The 14,879-nt window shown below is 39.5% G+C and overlaps 1 protein-coding gene across 8 annotated transcripts in view; it reads left to right on the plus strand.

The window, feature by feature from the left end:
- Atg5 (autophagy related 5) overlaps window positions 1-14,879 on the plus strand; it is a 110,156-nt gene that overhangs the window by 15,593 nt on the left and 79,684 nt on the right. For all 8 annotated transcript variants that reach the window (XR_007588962.1, XM_050123943.1, XM_050123941.1 and 5 more), the window contains exons 2-4: window positions 2,837-3,002; window positions 7,129-7,256; window positions 11,545-11,623. Coding sequence is in view for 7 of the 8 variants with exons in the window: in XM_050123943.1 (XP_049979900.1) it covers window positions 2,895-3,002; window positions 7,129-7,256; window positions 11,545-11,623 (315 nt within the window). In the remaining variant the exon portion in view is untranslated. The remainder of the gene's footprint in view (window positions 1-2,836; window positions 3,003-7,128; window positions 7,257-11,544; window positions 11,624-14,879) is intronic.

Genomic DNA, 14,879 nt, shown 5'->3' on the forward strand with positions numbered 1-14,879 from the left:
CTCTGAATTTAATATCCTTTGTTTAGCTTTTCTCCTGATCATTATCCATAACAACTTGTAACCAACATTCCAAACAAAGGAAAATATCTATAGTCCATTTTTTGGGAATGTAGGTATAGTATTCCAAGCTATTTCCTGCTGATTGGGGATGCTTATAATCTTATGGGAACCTGAAGAAATTTAGAATTATGATCAAGTTGTGACTAGAGTATCCTGTTAGGCTTTATCATCTCAGTCAGCTGTCTTGAATCTGTTCTGGATATAGAACTCAGACATCTAGGCCATCCGCTCCTATCAGAGATTTCTCGGGGTCTTCCTTGATCAAACCTGATTTTTCTTACCCTGGAATGAATCCACAGCCTCCTATTTTCTGTGGAAATAAAAACAAAGCCTCTTCTCCAAAGTAACATATCTTTTGATGTCAATTTTGAAGTCAAAGCATTACAAAATATTTGTTTTATTAATACAGCAGCATTATATTTAAATGTTTTTTAGCAACTGTTGCTCCTTCCTCAGCATTCAAACAATTCAAAGAGAACATAATAACATAGCATCCAGACTGTGTGTATTTTTTATCTTTATGTGGTTTTATTTTAACCTCTATTACTTTTATTTTTATTTTTTAATTTTTGGCTTTTTGAGACAGGGTTTATCTGTGTATCTGTGTCCTGGAACTCACTCTGTAGAATAGGCTGTCCTTGAACTCACAGAGATCTGCCTGCCTCTACTCTTTCTTTTTTTATTTTAAGGACTTTAACCTTTTTCTTTTCTCTCCTAAGCCTGCATATATTTTTAACACACTGTAAACCATTTAGACGTTTTCTTTGTCTTTGAATCTTTCTCTACTGTATATCTCTTTTTCTAACCACATGAGTCTTTAATTTGCTAAGCAATATGACTAGAATTAAAGCTGTGGCTTTGATGGCTGGATCCAGCCCATTCCTTAGCTTTCTGAGATTCCAGCCTCATGGCAGAGATACCAGCTGGAGTCATGTTTATTGCCACAACTCTATGGTGTTTCAAGGTCCATGCCGCCACCAAGAAGCGTGCTATAGGCTATTCATAAACACCATTTAAGTGTTTTGTGGTAGAGCCTCTTAAAAGGGCTACAAAGTTTTTGCAGCTAAAGCTGAGTCAGGAAGCTTCTCTTAAATGAGACACATTTGCCTCTAGCAAATAGAGCCCACCTGAGAAAATGCTGCTATCAATAAGCTATGCTTAACTCTATTCGCAAGCTCTCTCAGGCTTTCTGTTGACGCAGGTGTCCACACGTTGGGCACCATTTGTTGACCAAGTTTATCTGTCCCCCCCAGTCCTGCAGCTGTTAAGTCCCAAAGAAATCACACAGAGGTCTACATTAGTTATAAACTGATTGGTCCATTACCTCAGACTTCTTATTTGCTAGTTCTTATAACTTACATTAGCCCATTATTCTTATCTGTGCTAGCCAAGAATGGCTCGGTACCTTATTCGGCGAGGCAGTCACATCTTGCTTCTTCTATGGCTGGCTCACAACTGCGGACTTTGTGCTCTTCCCAGGATTCTCCTTTTCTCATTGCCCCGCCTCTACTTCCTGCCTGGCTACTGGCCAATCAGCATGTATTAAAATACAATTGACAGGGTATAGACCATTGTCCCACAGCACCTGCCCTCATCTTTTATTTAGGTATTCGAGTCTTGTACCCACAGAAAAGACCATGCCCATTAGTCCAAACCATCTAATACAAGTAGCTGTTGGATCGAATTCCTACAACATATCATGGAGTATGAGCAATGGAAGACCCTGGGATATCTCAGAGGTCACGGATCAAATTCCCACAGCATATCATAGAGTATGAGCAATGGGAAGACCCTGGGATATCTCAGAGGTCATGGGAATTTTCCTTCCCCAATACTGAAACTTTTCTCATGTGCAGGGTTAGTGCTAGATGTAGAGAAGTATTTCACTGGGACAGAGGACTGCTGGTTTACTTTACAGAGTGGGTTCGAGTTGAAGAAAAAACAGCCTGCTAGACTGGAGAAGTGCGAGCACAACAGCTAGATGTCAAGGTTATAAAAGGGAATATAATTATAACTGGAAGTATTGGGGTCAGATTATGGATCTGGTGAAATTTAGAAAGGGGAATCAGCTTCCTGAAGGTTTTTCTTGTGCGCACAAACATTCTTTTTTTCCAGTCAGGGGCTAGTGTGTCCCAGACTGGCCTCGTGAGGCTCACAGGAATGCACGACCACCTGCAGTTCTTGATTAGTGCACACCACCAACTGAGCTCACTTGCAGTCCCAAACAAATGTTTGAGTTTTCTTTCCAGGAGGAATAATATTATGAAGGGTAGGAGAGGTCAAATATATTGGATTGGGCAAGTGTAATTGTGTTAATGATCTTTTGAAATTGGATTAAGATCATAGGACAGAGGTACAGGGCTCTCTTTTAGGTGAGTGAGCAGACTCTTCTGGGCTTGAAAGGGTAATAGAAGTATAGTTTCTACTTGAATGTGTAATATTCATATCACACACATACACTTTCAGACTGTGTCTTACTGAATAGCTCATTTGTTTGAAACTCTTCTGCCTCAGCCTCTCTAGTGTAGAAATTAGAGGCATATACTATCACTCCTGACATATTTTTTTTCCTTTCTGTCCTGGAGACCAGGCTGACCTCATATGTATAAAATTCTGCCTGTCTCAGCCTCCTGAATGCTAGAATTAAAGGTGTACCACAACACCTCCACTCTCACCTTTTCTTTAGGTGAAGATTTTTGGAGTTCATTTTCTGTCTATGAAATCTTTTCATTAATTCTTGTAAGAACCTAACTAATGCTGTTTATTTTGTTTACAGTTTAACTTTGGTTGAAGGAAGAACTTAGCGTATATGTACTGCTCCACTCACTGGAAGAATGACAGATGACAAAGATGTGCTTCGAGATGTGTGGTTTGGACGAATTCCAACTTGTTTTACGTTGTATCAGGATGAGATAACTGAAAGGGAAGCAGAACCGTATTATGTAAGTATATTGGTGGTTGCAAATGAGATCTTTAACTTGTCTGTTGTAAATAAGGTTGTTAGAACCCGAAGGCTGTCACTCAGCATTTTATATGCAACTGGATGCTATGGGAAAGTTAGAAAGAAGACAGGTGATCAGATGGTAAAGTGCTTAGCAGGTAAGTGAGGCTTGAGTCTGCCTCTTCAGGACCCACATAGAAGCTAGTGTGTACCTGTAATGTCAGCTCTGGGAAGGCAGAGACAGGAAGATTCCTAGGGCTTGCTGGCCAGCCAGGCTAGCCAAACCAGTGATCCCCAGATTGCAGTGTTTCAGTAAGGTGGAGCGTAGCTGGAACAATGACTTGGTGCTTTAGAACATTTGCTGCTCTTGCCAAGGGTCCTGGTTCAGTTCTTAACACCCACATGACAGGTGACAGCCATCTGCAACTTGGTTCCAGGGGCTCTGACACCCTCCTCTGACATTGGGCACCAGATTCTTATGCTGCATGTACATACATGCAGGCACAGCACATAAAATAAATCTTAAAGAAAAGCAAGTTGAAGAGTGATGGAGGAAGACACCTGAAATGAACGTGTATGTGCATATGTAACAGAAACATCTGAATAAATAAATGAAATAAATAAGGGCTGGAGAGACAACCATTTAAGCGTACACAGTACTCTTGCAGAGGATTCCCATTGGCAGCTTACAACCTTCGGTAATTCTAGCTCCAGAAGGAACTGATTGCTCTGTCCTTTAGAGGCACCTGCACAAACACATAGACACATGCACATAATTAAAAATAATAACAAATCTTTAAATAAATTCCCGCCAGTCATGCTACTCACAGTACAGACACACACACACACACACACACACACACACAGTCACTGTAGACAGATGGACACACGTTCTTTTTTGTGTGTATGTATTCATCTATATTAGAGTGGAGTCAGTCTAGGACTATATCGATGACGGAGCACAGGCTTAGGATGTCAGTACCTAAATCACACACACACTTAACACAAACACATATGGTAGTGGAATCATAAGTTATGTGCTGTGTTTGAGTTGGAAGCTATTTTTTAATCATAGGTTCAGATTGGGTCTTTTAAAGTTTTATTTTATATATATGTATGGGTGTTTTGCCTCATGTAAGTATACATGATTGCAGTGCCTGAGGAAGCCAGAAGAGGGCATCCTAATCTTCTGGAACTGGAATTAAAGATAGTTGTGATCTGTCATGTTAGTGTTGGGAACTGAACCCTCTGCAAGAGAAGCCAGTACTCTCAGCTCCATATTGGATTTTTAAAGTATTTAGATGGTTCCAAGCAACTAATCAGTCAAATATGTTTATTCTTGAGTGAACTTACAAGTGCATGTGCACAAATGAAAGTCTACATATGTTCATTTATCTAATGCTATACATGATTTAATGACCTAATATTGTCATAACATGTTATGACCAAGCATTTTTAATAAACTGTTGGGGCTTAGAGTGTAACAGAGTAGTAGAATATCTTCTTAGCATTTAGAGGAGCAGCCCTGGATTTGTTCCCAGCTTCCAAATACACAAGTGGGGAAATATATATACACACACATATATGTACATAATCACATACTATCAACCTCAGTCTCCTGAATTCTGGGATTAAAAGCATGTGCTACCACGTCCATCCTGCATTTTTTACTTTAAAAACAAATTTCAAATCTCTTCTGATTTTACTATGCTTTTCTTTATCCACATTTATGTGTCTATCAATCAGATTAGGTATTCTTCCTGTTTATTGAGTAGCACCCAAAGGCAAAGTGGCTGTTTTATAGCTGTTTCTAATAAAGTTGACAGTGGCAAAAACTTTGTGACTACACACACATACATCACAAACCCTCCTCCACAGACAGATACACCACTACACACACTACAGACACACATGCATGCCCCCACACACATACACACACAAATCAGTCAGTCAACAAGTCAGTGTGTCAGTAAGATGGGTCAGCAGTTAAGAGTGCTTGCTGTTCTTCCAGAGGACCTCACTTCATTTCTGCATTTCTAGCACACATGTCAAATGTGTCACAACCGCCTGTGACTCTATCTTACTGGGATCCTACACCCTCTTCTAGCCTCTGGACATCTGTACATAAATAACAATCATATCAAATACATTAGAGTTTAGTTAGTGACTGTGTGAAGATTATATTACAGGTTCTAAGTTTGTAATGTTTTGTTTTGGTCTCACTAGTGCTAGGAATAAAGATGTCTATATTCTTCACAACTAGGCCCAGTGCTGAAATTCTTTTTCTAATTTTTTTTTTCATTTTATTGTGTGTGCCTGAGCACACCAAAATATTTGTGGACCACTTGTGTGCAAGAGGCCTTGGAGTCTTAAACTGGAATTACAGGGAATTGTCAGCCACCATGTGGGTTTTGGGAGCCAAGTCCAGGTACTCTGCAAGAGCAATAAAGCACTCTTAACCACTGAGTCATTTTTTTTTTTCACTGAGTCGTTCTTTGCTCCTTGGGGAAACAATTTTTTAAAAGATACAAGGTCTCATGTAGCCTAGTTAGCCTAGAACATGGTGTGTAGCAAAGGGTGATAATTCCACATGGCCTTCTGATTCATTTTCTTTCACCCCTAAGTGGCAGGCCTGAGCCCCTATACCAGATGCTTTTTTTCTTTTCTTTCCTTTCTCTTTCTCTTTCTCTTTCTCTTTCTCTTTCTCTTTCTCTTTCTCTTTCTCTTTCTCTCTTTCCCTTCCCTCTTTCTTTCTTTGGAGATAAGGTCTCACTCTAAAGCCTCAGGCTGGCTTTGAACTCAAAGAGATCCTCCTACCTCTGTCTCCTGAGAGACAAAATTAAAGTGGGTGCTACCATGCCTGGCTCAATTGCAAATTCTTGAGCCAGTTTGAGCCTTAGATGGTAGTGTGTGCCCTTTAGAATTAGCAGCTGAGACCCTTGCCCTCTAGTTTCGGTCTGTCTTCTTACCAACTCTGTAGGTTGATAATTGTTTCCTGCAGAATAAACTATTACTGTGTAATAGTTGAATAGTCATTTTAAATTGAAATTTGAGACAGAGTTTTTCTGTGTAGTCCTAGCTGTCCTGATTCTTGCTGAGTAGACCAGACTGGCCTCAAACTCAGAGATCTGTCTGCCTCTCTCTCCTGAATGCTAGGACAATTGGTGTGCGCCGCCAACGCCTGGCTGAAATTCTAATTTTATTTTGGTGAAATAAAATACTCTGACAAAATAAAGAGTTTGTCTTGTAATTAATAATTATACAGTCCATTATTGTTGGGAAGTCAAGGCTTCAGAAGTTAAAGCATCTAGTTACATATAGTCAAGAGCAGACAGAAATGAATGCATGCGTACTTATTAATTTCACAGTCTCTACTCCTAAACAGTCCAGAACCTAAACCCAGAGAACAGTGTCTCCCACAGTGAGTTGGATTTTCCCACAGTGGTTCACATAGTGGTCAAGGCAAAAATCACCCATAACCTTAGCCACAGGCCAACTGTATGTAGACAATTCCACATTGAGGCTCTCCTGCCAAATGGTTCTAGATTGTGTTGAGTTGACAATTAAAGCAAAGCGTCACACAAATGTACTTTACTGTATGGTTAGTTAACTATACCTTTTTGATTTCTTATACCCTTCAGTGTACCACCTATATTGGCTCTATAATTTTTGAAAAAGTCTAGTTTATCTTTGTCATTTATTATCTATGTTATTAAAGTATTATAAATATGGTATTTTAATATATTAAACATTAAGTTCTTTATAAAAGGTGATAAAACCTATGTGAATCATTTAATATTTAAGACAAATTTGATAGAAGTACTTAATATCTTAATTAGTATTACATGTAATTATGTAAAGTGGTAAAGAAAAGTTGAAGATGTGTGTCAATTATAAGCATTTATGCCCTAAGCTCTACTTAAAATTTATAACCTAGTTAGAAATATTCAGTGTTTTAAACTCTAGGTTTTCATTTTCTATACAAAGAGATGGCTTGGGATTGAAGTAGTTCAAAATAATGCAAAGAACCCAACTGTTTTCCTTAAAATTAACAAACTTACTTAATATGTCCTAGTTTTGGAACAATAAGAGTTAAGTAAATATGGCTTTACAAATTTTCATTTCAGTTGCTTTTGCCAAGAGTCAGTTATCTGACGTTGGTAACTGATAAAGTGAAAAAGCACTTTCAAAAGGCTATGAGACAAGAAGATGTCAGTGAGATATGGTTTGAATATGAAGGCACACCCCTGAAATGGTGAGTGAATTTTTCTTCATTATTAGACAGTAAGTATATGCTAGCTTTAAGGAGATATTGTGCCCTGAAACAGTTGTAAAGAATTCTACAAAGAAAGAAATGAAGCCAAGGATGATAACCAACACCTGTGATCAATGCATTCAAGAGACTGAAGCAGGAGATGACAATTTGAGGCTGCCCAGGTCATTATATCAAGAACCAGGAAAGCCAAGGACATATAGCAAGGCCCTCTCTCAAACAAAACAGAAAAGAAATTACTAGTCTAGCTGAGAAGTGAAGATTAAACCATTATACAGTATTTTATAGGCAATATTCTGCCTTGTCTGTCATGTTCCAAACCCTGAATTTAGTCTCTAACACTTCAGAAACCAGGCATGGTGAGGCACACCTGTACTCCCACCACTCATAGGTAGAGGCTAGAGGATCAGAAGTTTATCATCTGTGGCTACATGATGAGTTTGATCTAATCTACATAGCACCCTATTCATGTCCCAACCCACCCCCATCCCCAAGGGAAAACAAAAACAAAGAAAAAAAATTCTTTCTTTCTCCAGTATTCAAATGCTGAGGTTTGAGCGACATTTCTCATATAAACCATCATAGAAAGCAAAAAAATTCTACCTTCTGTTTATATCAATGGGTGATTGGGTGACAGATTAATGTATTTTCTCTTGATTAAAAAGAGGAGATTTTTTGTTTTTAATTATGTGTGTGAACGTATGTTTGTGGCATGCACATAGGAGTGTAGGTGCCCATGGAAGACAGTGAGGGCATGAGATACCCTGGAACAGTAGTTACAGGTTGTGAGCTACCCCTACAGGTGCTGGGACCTGATCTTGGTCCTCTTCAAGATCAGTTTTGTTTTGTTAAATTTTAGAGGTACATTTTATTTATGTGTATGAGTATTTTACCTACATGTATTTGTGTGCCATGTGCATGCGTGATATCCACAGAGTGAACAGGGCATTGAATCCCATGGAACTAAAGTTACAGATGGTTATGTGGGTGCTGAGAATCAAACATGGGTCCTGTGCAAGACAAGTGCTTTATATTGCTGTGCCATCTTTGCAATCCCTAATGTATGTTCTTAAATGCTGAGCTAGCTCTCCAGCTCCACACCCTGGCTATTATATTTTTAAGATTCTTGAGAACAGTCCTAAATTTCAGTTTATCCATATGCAGATGAGGTTTTGACATTTTCCATTATTAATATTGTGCTTCCAAAGTATTTAAAATAGAGACGTTATGAGCCAAAGGCTATGGAGTGGGTCAAGATAACCTGGGTCCTATATTCCAATACTCCTATGTGTATGCAGTTGATTGCAGAAACATGCTGACTAAGATGACTTAAATGGAATATGAACAATACAAATAGGTTAAAATACTTACTCTCAGTCTAGGAATATTAAAATGAAGAGGCATTGAAAGAGACTTAGAAGGCTGGGAAAATGGCGTAGGGGTTAAGAGCACTGACTGATATTCCAGCAGTCCTGAGTTAATTTCCCAGCAACCACGTGGTAACTCAAAACCATCTATAGTGGGATCTGATGTCCTCTTCTGGCATTAAGTTGTAAGTGCAAATAGAGCGCTCATATGCAATAAATAAGTAAATAAATTTTTAAAGTAAGATTTAGGAAGTAAAAGGGAATTATTTACGTATAAATAACCTTATTGTGCACCTGGCTTAAATCTGAGGACAACTTAACTTGGAAGTAGCAAACTCTTGGGATTTAGCTTATATTTTTTTAAGGTTGATATATGTTAATAAGATGTATCTACTAGATATGACATCAATAATGTTTAATGTTTGGACCAATTTCTTCTTTACTGCAGAAGAGTGGTGTGTCTTAAATATACCATCTTCCTCCATTTGGTATTTATCCCTTGAAAAGCTACCACCACTGCGCGCGCACACACGCGCACACACACACACACACGTGTCATTGAGGGCTGAACATTCTAGTCTTGGGTTTTCTCTGCAATTGCTCTTCCACTAGGCTTCATTCTCACCCCTCTGGAAAGTCCGTGTCGTCGTCCCCCCCCCCCCACCTTCCCCAATCAGGGTCTTTCTCTGTTGCCCAGAACAGTAGGAGGCTCACTCTGTATGCCAGGCTGTGTCAAATTATTGCTGTTTTGGGCTGGAGAGATGGCTCAACAGGTAAGAGCACTGACTGCTCTTCCAGAGGACCCAGATTCAATTCCCAGTACTTACATGGAAGCTCATAAGTAATTAGAAATCTAGTTCCAGGGTGATCTGACACCTTCACAACATTGCACATATAATAAAGTTAAATGCATCATAAATTTTTTTTTTTTAAATCATGGCTGTTTCTTCCTGTGGCCTTGAAGCTACTGGGGTGAGAGCTTTAGCTCACTGCCTTTTGTGCCATAGCTGTTGACATTCTACTTAATATTTTCTCCTATTTTATTCTTTAATTTCCTAGTTGCTTATTTTAATTTGCCCAAATTATAATAAAAAGCTATTGAAGAAAAGTGTTAGATCCACTGAATGCCCAGTAAGTTAAAACGATACAAGCACAGTACGATTTTGCATACCTTTAATCCCAACACTCAAGAGGCAGATGAAGATGAATCTCTGAGCTTGAGGGCAGCTTGGTCTACATAGTGAGTTTTAGGACAGCTAGAGCTCTGTAGAGAGACCGTCTCAAAAAGAAAAAATATTATCAATGCACAAATAGCTTCTAAGACACACTCTCTCATAGGCTACAAATTCGTTATCCTGGGGCCCATTGCCAGCCCTAGTGCACGGTATTGCTGCTAACTCTTAAAAGTTATCTGAGAAACAGATGTATTGATCCACCTGAAAAGCCTACCGACTTTTGGAATGATCTGATTAGACAGCAGAGGGAGCTCTAACACTGCATTTTAAGAGTGAAGTTTCTTACTACGACACCTTAAATGGTCACCATTTATATATGATGCTTTCATACTGTGGCAGTTCTGGATTCTCTAAAGACTGCTTTGGCGGAATATGCAAACGATTACTTGTGGAGGTTTGAGGATGACTTTTGGGGAGTCTTTCTTCTCAGTTTAGGATCAGGGGATCCTAACTTAAAGTTGAATTTAGGCAAGTTTGTTTGAACCATCTCCCCAGCCTTTTCTTTCTTTTTATTTATAATCGTATTATTATTATTATTTTATACATACTGGTTTCACATAGCCCAGGCTGGTGTTAAACTTGCTGTGTTGCTGAGGTTGACCATTGAATTCTGGATTTTGCCTCTACTTCCTGAATGTTGGAATTAGAGACATGTGCAACCATGCTTAGGATGTTTGATGCTTCTTGTAAAGGATATTCTGAACTTGTTTTGCTATGACTTCATAGTTAAAAGGCTAGATATTTACATACATATGTAATGTTAAGAGAAGCAGTCATAAACCTGGGGATTTACCTGCTCTTTAGACTTTAAACTTAGAAATTTCTAAATTTTGAAAATAAAAAACAGGGACGGGAGAGATGACTTATTGGTTAAGAGCACTGGCTGCTCTTCTAGAGCACTCAGATTTGAGTCCCTGCATCTACACAGTGGCTCACTACTGTCAGTAATCCAGTCCCATGGCCTGTTCTGGCCTGTTAAGGACAGCACATGCATATGGTCCACAGATATACTTGAAGATGAAACACCCACACAGCATAAAAATAGATAAATAAAATTTTATTTTAGTTTTTTTTTTTTTTTTAAGAAAAAAGATGTAACAGAAACTGGCTTAAACAACACAGCTCTTGAGGCACTTGAACCAGGAGTTCAAAGCCAACCTGGGCTACATGAGATACTATCTCAAAAAAACAGAACAAAACAGTTGCTGTAAAAAGCCAGATGTGATTTGCACATCTGTAATCCCAGCATTTAGGAAGTAGAGGTAAAAGGATTAATTTTGCTTTGTAGTTAGGCCAGTCTGGTTAAGATTGTAGCAGGCCAACCAGAGGCACATAGTGGGGTCCTCTCTCAAAAATAAATAAGATATTTTAGTGCTTAAATAAACTTACAAAAAATAGTTTCCTCTTAAAAGTACCTGAGTGATAATTAACACTACACTATAGCAGCTGATGAGAATCCCCTTGGGTCTGTTGAGACTCCTGTGGGAAATGAAAAGTTTAGAAGGAAAACACCTGGCAGCTGGATGGAGCCCATGTATTAACCCAGGCATGCAGCTGTGTAAAGTTCCTTTTAGTGAGTAATCTGTAAAGCCTATGACAGTAGGTGATAGAGTGTTGTAAATTTGTTTGGGAACTTAGTTATAATTAAGATATACCTTTCATTTTTAGGCATTATCCAATTGGTTTACTGTTTGATCTTCTTGCATCAAGTTCAGCTCTTCCCTGGAACATCACAGTACATTTCAAGGTATAGTTTAAATGGCAATTCCTATTTGTTTCAGTTGTGGTTCTTAATAGGATAGAATTTTTTTCAAGTAAGTTATTCATTGTTTCTCCTATTTTGTTTGTTTTTAAGACATGGGCTCAGTCTGTATCTCATGTGGACAAGGACCTTACTGTGTGGTCTAGGTTAGAATCAAACTCAGAATGTTTCTCCTGCTTAGCCAGCTTAGTGCTGAGAATGCAGGTGTGTGCTTCCACGTCTGACTAGTCACTCACTCCCTAGCTTTCCACTCCTGTTCTCTTTGCCTTAAGATGTCTTCAACTCCACATTTTTGGCAAAACATTTAATCTATAAACATCTTCTCTTTATAAGAGCTGAGTAAACCATGTTTTAGGTTTCCAACGGTCATAGAACTTGTTCTATATAACCTATATATAATATATAGAGTTATATTTCTAAACTAACATAAAATAAAAATAAAGTTCCCAGGTGTAGATGTGGGCATGAAAGTAGAGATTAGAACAACCTAGTACTGTTTAGAATTTCTGTATCTGCTTTGACAGGACTCCAAAGATTTAGTGAGCCTCTCTTTTGAGACATATTGATTCCTGTCCTTTTAAAGCCAGGCAAATTTAATGTTGCCTGTTGTTGTACTAATAAGCTGTAAAATACTGGTCACAGATGAACATGGTGATACTCAGAGTGACTCTGGTGCTCAGGAGGTAGAAATAGAAAGGTATTGAGTTCACGCTCAGCTAGGGCTTGGGCTACACAATAAGTTTGAGTCCAACCTTGACTACATCATGAAACCCATCTTAAGAAACAAAAATAAAAAATAACGCAATAATCTCCTCCCTCTTTACGTATGTAGTGCCCCTCCTACTTTCCAATTCATGAACAACACTATGGGGTTCTGGAGAACATCTTGAGTCCTCACTCTCAAGAGGCTCTCAGATGGCAGTGGGGAAGCATAAAGAGCATGAGAAAGTCGTCATGTTACTCAGCTCCATTCTTTGTATTCATGTGGGATTCCCCTCTGTATGCTGTGAATACATTTTATTACCATTGGTTAATAAAGAAGCTGCTTTGGCCTATCACAGGGCAGAATAAAGCCAGGTAGGATATCCAAACAGATATATATATAAAGAGAGAGAGTAGGCAGAGACAAAGAGATGCCATGTAACTGACAAAAGAGATAGACATTAGAACCTTACTGGTAGGCCACAACCTGGTCGTGATACATAGATGAACAGAAATGGGTTAATTTAAGATGTAAGAGCTAGCTAGGAATACGCCTAAGCTATTGGTCAAACAGTGTTGTAATTAATACAGTTTCTGTGTTATTATTCAGGTCTGGTGGGCACCCAGAAAATGAACAGGCAGCCTCCTCTTGCATCCTATGATGCTTTTTCTTCATACTTTAATTGGTTGATCATTTATTATTTCCCTGTGCATCTACAGTAAGGTACTTTGCAAAATAATGTGTTACTGTGGTTGCTTTCAATTTAAGCAAACTCACTTGGGTTGTTCAATATGATGTAACCATTTGGCAGACATAGCACCTGTTGCAGGGGGCCTCTTGTTGGTTCCAGGTTGTCTGGCAGCCTAGACCCAAAATAATCACACAGGAACTGTATTAATTAAATCGCTGCTTGGTCCATTATCTCTAGCTTCTTATTGGCTAACTCTTACATATAAATTTGATGGAGGAAGGTCATCTGTCTATGTGTTACTTTCATTGATTAATAAAGAAACTACCTTGGCCCTTTGATAGGACAGAAAATTAAGTAGGCGGAGTAGACAGAACAGAATGCTGGGAAGAAGGCAATGAGTCAGACGCTATAGCTCTCCTCTTCAAGATGGAGCAGCTTAAGATCTTTCCGGTAAGCCACCACTTCATGATGCTACACACATTAATAGAAATGGGTTAATCAAGATATGAGAGTTAGCCAATAAGAGGCTGAAACTAATAGGCCAGGCAGTGTTTAAAAGAATACAATTTGTGTGTGGTTATTTCAGGGCATAAGCTAACCAGGCAGCCGGGAGCCAGGTGGCGGAATGCAGCCCACAGATCCTTCTACAAATGGCACCCAGATGTGGATAACTGCATCCACAGAAAGCCTGAGAAAGCTTGGGAAAGAATAGAGTAAAGCATGTTTTCTTGATAGCAGCAATTTCTCGGGTCTGCTCTGCTTGCTAGAGGCAAGCAAGTGCTCTCTTCTAAGAGAGGCTTCCTGACTCAGCTTTAGCTGCAAAACCCTGCAGCTCTTTTAAGAAGTCCTGCCATGAAACACTTAAATATTGTTGATGACAAGCTGAATGCCTGCTTTTAGGTTTTCAGCCATAGCAGGAAAAAAAGCTGCGCCGTTTTAAAATGTTGGCTTTCTGGGCTGTCCTGCCAGAGCAAATTCTGACACTTTCAGGCAGGCGGTCTGACTGACTCGTGGTCTGTGAGCAGAATGCTGCAGCTTGCTTGCTGGCAAGGAACTTGAAACGCCATAGAGTTGTGGCAATAAAAATGGCTACAGCCGGTACCTATGTCCATCTTGGGCCGGAGCTTCATCGTTTTTGTTTAAACAGAAAAAGGGGAAATGATGGAGGAGGGTCATGTGTCTATGTGTTACTTTCATTGGTTAATAAAGAAACTGCCTTGGCCCTTTGATAGGACAGAAAATTAGATAGGCGGAGTAAACAGAACAGGATGCTGGGTAGAAGGCAGTGAGGTCAGATGCCATGGAGCCAGCCGCCAGGTCAGACATGCTGAATCTTTCCCGGTAAGCCACCACTTTGTGGTGCTACACACATTAATAGAAATGGGTTAAACAAGATGTGAGAGTTAGCCAATAAGAGGCTAGAGCTAATGGGTGAGGCAGAGTTTAAAAGAATACAATTTGTGTGTTGTTATTTCCGGGGGCAAAGCTAGCCATGCAGAAGCAGGGCAGGACGAAAAGCAGGCCTGCTCGCCTCCTCACTACAAAATGGCACCCCTTTTACATAAATTTAACCTATTTCTATTAATATGTGTATCTCCATGTGGCTGTGGCTTACTGGCTAAAGTTGCAAGTTGCAGTGTCCTGCCAGGTGGTGGTGGCGCACGCCTTTAATCCCAGCACTCTATGAGTTCGAGGCCAGCCTGGTCTACAAGAGATGGTTCCAGGACAGGCACCAAAGCTACAGAAAAACCTTGTCCGGAAGGAAGAAAAGGAAGGAGGGAGGGAGGGAAGGACGGAAGGAAGGAAGGAAGGAAGGAAGGAAGGAAGGAAGGAAGGAAGGAAGGAAG

Source organism: Alexandromys fortis, unplaced genomic scaffold (genome assembly GCF_014885135.2).
Source record: "Alexandromys fortis isolate MF-2015 unplaced genomic scaffold, M_Fortis_MF-2015_v1.1 scaffold_211, whole genome shotgun sequence".
NCBI lineage: Eukaryota > Metazoa > Chordata > Mammalia > Rodentia > Cricetidae > Alexandromys > Alexandromys fortis.